This window comes from Diaphorina citri, unplaced genomic scaffold (assembly GCF_000475195.1).
Source record: "Diaphorina citri unplaced genomic scaffold, Diaci psyllid genome assembly version 1.1 scaffold1793, whole genome shotgun sequence".
NCBI lineage: Eukaryota > Metazoa > Arthropoda > Insecta > Hemiptera > Psyllidae > Diaphorina > Diaphorina citri.
The window spans coordinates 54,655-62,406 of NW_007379219.1; the positions used below are offsets into that span (position 1 = coordinate 54,655).

The window sequence follows — 7,752 nt, forward strand, 5'->3', positions numbered from 1 at the left end:
CAAAAATACCAAAATGTGATTTTCCGATTATTTTTCATAATCGATTATACTTTCGATTATTTTTTATAATCGATTACGATTATCAATAATAATCGATTAATCGATTATCATAATCGATTATTCCCAACACTACAGGAGGGAGGATAGAGAGGCCAAAGTAACCAAAAAAATGTAAATTCATAGAGGCGGATCTATAATTCCTATGTCAACTTCATGTTGATGGTTGGAAGTTTTCCAGGTATCTGCTCTTCCGCAGAAGTCAAAACATTAAGTTCAACTTGTATTTACGGTCCCGAGGATCATAAATTCATAAAAATAAATTTTGATTTTGTTTTTCTTGAATTCCTGATATTTCTGACAAGAAAAACGTTAAAGGAGCAATTTCCTCGTGTTCCTAGGTGCCCTAGCAGGTTGTATTAATATTAAGGTTGGTCTGCTAACGGACGAGACGAAAAGGTATCTCCACGGCAGCCACCAGGGCCCCTAACCGCTAACCCCTGATTCCTAATAACAGCCCTGTGTAAAAACACAAGTTGCAGAAGTTGCTATGTTCATATCAGTCAATATTGAAAAAATTTTGAAATCATTTTTTGAAATTTTTGAACTTTTTCGAGTTTTTTCTGGAGTTTTTTATTCTTGAGCTAGAAAGTTAAAAGCTCCAAATTTTTCAGATAATCCAATAATCTCCAAGTTCAGTTTTTGAGAAATGCTCCATTGATATCGCATTGAATCTCTGATACCATTTTTCTGGTTGTTGAATGTTTGTCCGTTCCCAGTTGTGTGACCCAGAAGACACAAACAGGAGATGGATTTAGAAAGAAATGGACAGTACTCGGACTCTGAAAGTGTTGCCAGTGATTGTAGCTCAAATGACGAAGGTAAGGGCTTGATAAGGGATTTCTACCATTTGAAGCCTATAACTATGAAGATTAAAGTTAATAAAGCAGCATAGTATTTACCCAGGGGTGAGAATGTTGGTAAGAGTGCCACTAGTGACCAAATATCTTCACCAAATTCAGACATAATTTTCAGACAAAATCCTTCATAATTTTCAGACAAAATCCATGTTGGATCAGAATATCAAGCCAATGTCCCAAACAATGTCCTGGATAAAAGTTTCTGCTATTTAGAATTGGACAAATCGGATTCTGTGTGGCTCCCGTCCAAAATCAACTTTACAAATGAAGAATGTGAGTATAGTAGTTTTTAAACTCCACTTTGAGGTGAACCTAGTTCACAGTTTGGTTCTAACAGTGGTCCCAGGCATAAGCAAACCAATTGAACCTGCATTCAAAGAACGACGTAGCTTCTTCCTAAATTAGATTCCTTATCAAACTTACATTCTTGGATTGATAAAGATTCTAATTTTAAAAGAGTAAAGAAGACAGGTTGGGAAGGAAGAAAGTCAACATCCCCCCAAACATTCCAGGTTGGCTCTTTGGCTATTCTACAAATGTCAAATCTAATCCCATTTTCCATTTACAAACTAAGCCTTTTAAAAACTTCTTGCTTTTTCAGTGGACCAGTATTTGAAACACGCCTATTACACTTACAATATTTGCGAGGAACAAGCATTGTCTTTGTTACATACTTGTTGTTATGATTTGAATAAAGCTCGTGTAACTTTGACTCAAACAAAGTGTGTTGAAGATACTTTGGACAAATGGAGTAATCAAGAACGAGAACATTTCATCAATGCCTACAATTATCACGGGAAGAAATTCAAACTAATCCAAGCTTCTGTAAGTTGTATTTGATTCGTGTAACTTTGACTCAAACAAAGTGTGTTGAAGATACTTTGGACAAATGGAGTCATCAAGAACGAGAACATTTCATCAATGCCTACAATTATCACGGGAAGAAATTCAAACTAATCCAAGCTTCTGTAAGTTGTATTTGATTTATCTTTATCCATAATCGACAAGTTTCATCACCCCTTTTATTTTGTAACAATGATAAATTATGAAGCTGCTACAACATTGTACTTTTGGACTTGTTTTTGGCTTTTAATCGCCCTACATTTCTTTTTTTTTTTTTTTTTTTTTTTTTTTTTTTTCCAAATTTATTTTTCTATTTTTTTTTTTTTTTTTTTTTTTCCCCCCAAAAAAAAAAAAAAAAAAAAAAAAAAAAAAACACACTTCGAATTAAAAAATTAAATGGAAATTACGTACGTTCTTATATTCTTCTACCTACCTAGGTATGTACCCACCTACGTACTACATTAAAAATTAGAATTATTATCAGACATTTAAGTACCTAATCTAAATTTTACACTCTACACGACACCGTAAACCTCTGAAAAAAAATGCTGGATTTAAGGATGCAAAAATAAAATATGTGAGTGATAAATTATAAGTACCAACCTACCCTAAGTCCCTATTACCTACCTCTAGATAAATTCTACTATAAGTTATTGCTACCCAGTTCTTCTTAATCTACCATCAGTGCCCGTGGGTAGTGTGAAAAGTCTCATTTAAATTACATTGCTTACAGGACATTCGGAAAAAAATCGGATGAAACTCGCGATAAGTGGGAAAGGGCCTTTAGGTAAAACGATTTTTTCAGTTGGTCAAAAAGGATGAAATTGCAAACCGTCCCCCATATTTTGCACTCAATTACTTTCTATCTTGACGACAAGAATTGACGAGTGACGACAATAATTTAACACAAGACGACAAGAATTTTGACAAGCTGTGTTAAGTCCTCTCCTGTATTATGATTTATGACCTTCCATATGGTTTATGGTCACACTGATCAGGTGTAAGGTGCTTGTAACTTTTATTACATAACCAGGAGCTTTATATTGAATATTGTGTCCTATGTACTTGAGTGTATTCGATTAAATTATGACTAACTATCCTCTTGTCTTATATGTGTTTACATTTGAATAACAAGTAGGTAATGTATTGGTTTGACAGAAGCTGTTCTCAACTTTGTCTTAGCCGGCCCCGTATTTTGGACCGCGGGAAACCCCAGATTTTTGGCAAGAAAATGGAATGGACCTACTTATGCAACACAGAACATAGACTTATATCATGATTTTACACTGAGAGGATAAGATCATTTTTACTTTTTATGAGTTAACACCCTCTCTTCCTTGTTCGTCTTGACCAGTGGTTCCCAACTGGTGGTCCGCGGACCACTAGGTGGTCCGCCGGCAGGTTTCAGGTGGTCCGCGAAGCCGTTCAATATATATATATTTTTTTCCTACTCCTGTAAATTTTCGGTTTTCCGTTGAAGATGTGCCAGAAGACATCCAGGAGGAGAAACTGATCGCTAGCGATGACATGCGCCTCGCGTTAGCCAACACAATTAAACCAGGCATATCACAATTGATAAAGGACATGCAAAAATCAGAATCTTACAGAGATACAGAGCTATAGAACTTTTTTGGGCCGCCAAAGCTGTAAACTACACGATAATAAGGAGAGAAGCGCTTAGACACCTGATGCTGTTCAGTACCACTTATCTGAGCGAAAGAGGATTTTCAACGTTACCTATTGATTATTAAAACAAAACACAGAAACAAACTGATCGCTAGCGATGACATGCGCCTCGCGTTAGCCAACACAATTAAACCAGGCATTCTCATCAGAGAACATAACGTAAGTCATTCCCTATCTAAAATTTTTTTTGACCCGATTACATAGGATAAGGAATAGGATATAGGATAAGGAAATAGGATATAGGATAATAGGATAAGGAAAAGAAAAAATAAACTATATTAGTAATCTATGAAAATCTTAATAGTGAGGGCATTAGGACTTTTAACATACACAAATCAAGGAAAATTGAGGGATTTTTTAGGGATCAACTGAGATTTTCTATGGAAACACTGTTTATTTAATTTTTTTAGCGATTGGATAGAAGTAGCAGTAATTTTGAGGTCGTCTCAAAATTGAAAAGAGAAGGAAAACAGTGGATAGGTAGGAGAAAGTCATCCTTTCCTAGAACGAACCTTATCTGTTTACGATAAAATCCGCCCCGGGCAGAGATCGAACCCGCAACCGAGTGCTTACAAGACAGACGCGGTACCCTCCAACCTAAGGCGGATTTCACATCTAGACTGCAACTTTTTTTTTTTATGTACATAGAAAATGAAGTATTTATTTAAGAATACATTGAAAATTACAAATAAAACACCCCTTCCAGGTTTTCATGTTGAAACGGTTGGTATTTAACACGAAAAAGCTCAAAACTCTGTTTTGTGTAGATATATGTAATGTAAAATGTATGTAAATGCAGTTTCTTTGTGTTATTATGTCACAACTTTGGTGCTCACTGCAGCATTGTAGGATTTTTCCAATATCTCAATAATCCTAAAATCCAATGTTTACCTACCATGCTGGCCCCGGTCGCTATGCGTCCCTAGACTCTCTTGAGAATCGAACCCTATTTTGGCGAAGTTGGGCAACCATGTTAAACACGTCGTTAGCCAGCCTAGTTAGCTTGGAGGGTAGCGCGTCTGCCTTGTAAGCGCTAGGTCACGGGTTCAATTCCTGTCCGGCGAATTTTATCTAAAACAGATAAGGTTCATTTTCGGAAAGGCTGGTTTTCTCCTCTCCTGTCTTCTTTCTCTTTTCGCTTTCGGGAAGATAAAACCTTAGCAGTTGCAGTTCCCTCTATCAAACCACATGGAAAAAATAAATAGAAAAGTAATAAATAAATCAAACAGGTAATAATTTTCCGATCAAGGGCTTATGTGGTGTAGTGGTCAAGACGCTCGCCTGGTAAACAGGAGGGCGTGGGTTCGATCCCAGCCGAGGTATGGAATTTTATCCTCATTTATTTGAGATTTTGACCACACAATAATGGAGCTCTAGGGGTTAGGTGGTAGAAAACGCCTAAGGCGTTAACCTCGCCTAGTGGTTGCCTTCCACTCAAGAGTCTATTATTATTATGGGAACCCCGGAGGGGCCCTTTCACCGAGTGAGTTCCACAGTGCAATGAACCACTAAGTAGAATTATCCTAAGAATAAATAATGTATTGAACATTAACAATCTATTCTATTCTTTGTTTCCAGGGAACCAAAGTGAGCTCGAATCAAATCAACTCCATGTTCGCGCGATGTTCATCGTGTAAGAACATCCTGGACACTTGGACTTTCAACACTTAATTTTTCCTTATTCACAAAGAATTTTTCGCTCTAATGAAAACAATGAGGTAAGTTTTCAGTGGACTCCATTCTTCAAACAAAAGTGAAGCCAAAATAAGAGGGGAAATAAGAGTAAACATGGCTATGTTCACATCTGTGAAATGATTTCGAAATTTCAGGCACCACAAACACAGGAGGGAGGATAGGGAGGCCAAAGTAACTAAGTAACCAAAAAAAAAACATTAAGTTCAACTTGTATTTACGGTCCCGAGGATCATAAATTCATAAAAATAAATTTTGATTTTTTGTTTTTCTTGAATTCCTGATATTTCTGACAAGAAAAACGTTAAAGGAGCAATTTCCTCGTGTGCCTAGGTCCCCTAGGTTGTATTAAGATTGGTCTGCTAACGGACGGGACGAAAAGGTATTTCCACCAGGGCCCCTAACCGCTAACCCCTGATTCCTAATAACAGCCCTGTGTAAAAACACAAGTTGCTATGTTCATATCAGTCAATATTGAAAAATTTTTGAAATGATTTTTTGAAATTTTTGAACTTTTTCGAGTTTTGTTCTGGAGTTTTTTATTCTTGAGCTAGAAAGAGTTAAAAGCTCCAAATTTTTCAGATAATCCAATAATCATCCAAGTTCAGTTTGTGAGAAATGCTCCATTGATATCGCATTGAATCTGTGATACCATTGTTCTGGTTGTTGAATGTTTGTCCGTTCCCAGTTGTGTGACCCAGAAGACACAAACAGAAGATGGATTTAGAAAGAAATGGACAATACTCGGACTCTGAAAGTGTTGCCAGTGATTGTAGCTCAAATGACGAAGGTAAGGGCTTGACGACACAAGGCATCGTATGTTATGCGTGTAAGCCCAGTGAGCAAGCAGTGGGCAATACCGATCCGGGGGTAGAAGGGAGCACGGAGGGAGCAAAGTTACCTCCAGTACCTGAAGGTCCTGAAGGTAAAAAAAAAAACTTTCTCCTCGTAGAGTAAACATCTTTTAAATTGTATTGTTTTGTACAACGCTTATGGTACCTGAGATCAATCAATGTACTTACCCAGGGGTGAGAATGTTGGTAAGAGTGCCACTAGTGACCAAATATCTTTACCAAATTCAGACATAATTTTCAGACAAGCTCCCAGACAAGACTTGTCAGCTCCCATGGCATAGTGGTCACTGCACTCGCCTTGCATGCAGGAGACCCGGGTTCGATTCCCGGCAGGGTCAAGAAATTTGTATCATGCAAATGATTGATTCCGTGACTGGCTGTTGTGGGGCCCACTCAGCCTCGTGAGGATCTTTTAGGTAAATTGCTATGAACAGCACACACAAATTTTCTCTCTACAGAAAAATTTTAAAATTCAAAATTTAAAGTTAATCACTATAATGGAAAGATTACCTACCTACCTGAATATTCTTGGATATGTCAAACATGAAGCCGGAAGCGCGTTGAGAATCACAGAAGAAAAAATTGCCATGAAAATGTCTGAAGAAAATGCCATAGACCTGAGCTGTTTCCTCCTCAGTCGACACAAAATTCAGCTGAAGTTTTAGACGACAAGGATTCAGCTCTAGGTTTCATGTGCTTGTGAGAGAATTGTCATAGTACCTAAATAAAAAACATCTACCATCATCATCTCATCTTTCTTGCGATTTTGGTCTGATGATGAGAATCTAAGTATTCTCGAAAGTTCACCAAATTTCTTTGTTGAAAGTGGAATTTGAACTGTCCTTTAAATAATTAATTTTAATTCTTGAAGATTCTTAATTAAATATTTATCCCAATTTTATTTTACCCGAAGGTGTTTCATCGCTGGACAGACTGAACGAAGTGTGTAAGCAAACGTGTGATCCGGACAACGAAACAGATGAATCACTATAATGGAAAGATTACCTACCTACCTGAATATTCTTGGATATGTCAAACCTGAAGCCGGAAGCGCGTTGAGAATCACAGAAGAAAAAAATTGCCATGAAAATGTCTGAAGAAAATGCCATGGACCTGAGCTGTTTCCTCCTCAGTCGACACAAAATTTAGCTGAAGTTTCAGACGAGAAGGATTCAGCTCTAGGTTTCATGTGCTTGTGAGAGAATTGTCATAGTACCTAAACAAAAAACATCTACCATCATCATCTCATCTTTCTTGCGATTTTGGTCTGACGATGAGAATCTGAGTATTCTCGAAAGCTCACCAAATTTCTTTGTTGAAAGTGGAATTTGAACTGTCCTTTAAATAATTAATTTTAATTCTTGAAGATTCTTAATTAAATATTTATCCCAATTTTATTTTACCCGAAGGTGTTTCATCGCTGGACAGACTGAACGAAGTGTGTAAGCAAACGTGTGATCCGGACAACGAAACAGATCCCCAGTGCAACAGCAAAGTGAAACATCACAAGCTCAAGCTGGTACCGAGGGGGTTGCACTTTGACATTGTGGACTATATAGAGATAGCGACAAATAAACCGGAATATGTGGACAATGTGTTCAAACGAATGGACAGGGATATATCCAACCTTGTTAAGAAGGTAAGGAAGGTATTTATGTTTATTTACATGTACCCAATGTTCCTCTATTTTTAGTCCGTCCTTCCTTTATTATTACTAATAATAAAAGGTATAGTGGACGGACTATTGTATTCGCTTCGGT

General features: G+C 37.2%; 2 protein-coding genes across 2 annotated transcripts; both read left to right on the top strand.

Annotated features, from left to right (window-relative positions):
• The first annotated feature begins 603 nt into the window (after positions 1-603).
• On the top strand, positions 604-3,383 carry LOC103517274 (REST corepressor 2-like). The gene is made up of 4 exons (XM_008482296.3): positions 604-878; positions 1,056-1,190; positions 1,519-1,749; positions 3,241-3,383. The coding sequence occupies exons 1-4, from the start codon at positions 806-808 to the stop codon at positions 3,381-3,383; spliced, it is 582 nt and encodes a 193-aa protein (XP_008480518.1). The 5' UTR covers positions 604-805.
• A 2,472-nt stretch (positions 3,384-5,855) lies between these two features.
• Positions 5,856-7,631, top strand: LOC113470742 (the record flags this gene model as incomplete). The annotated part of the gene is made up of 2 exons (XM_026829426.1): positions 5,856-6,063; positions 7,402-7,631. Coding segments are annotated over exons 1-2 (438 nt in total), but the record flags the coding sequence as incomplete, so codon positions are not given.
• Between the last annotated feature and the right edge of the window lie 121 nt (positions 7,632-7,752).

Bases quoted from the DNA above. Each gene is read 5' to 3' on its own strand.
- LOC103517274 (XM_008482296.3), top strand. From the start codon at position 806: ATGGATTTAGAAAGAAATGGACAGTACTCGGACTCTGAAAGTGTTGCC. The intron at 879-1,055 runs GTAAGGGCTTGA...CATAATTTTCAG, and splicing joins TTGTAGCTCAAATGACGAAG to ACAAAATCCATGTTGGATCA. The intron at 1,191-1,518 runs GTGAGTATAGTA...TTGCTTTTTCAG, and splicing joins CAACTTTACAAATGAAGAAT to TGGACCAGTATTTGAAACAC.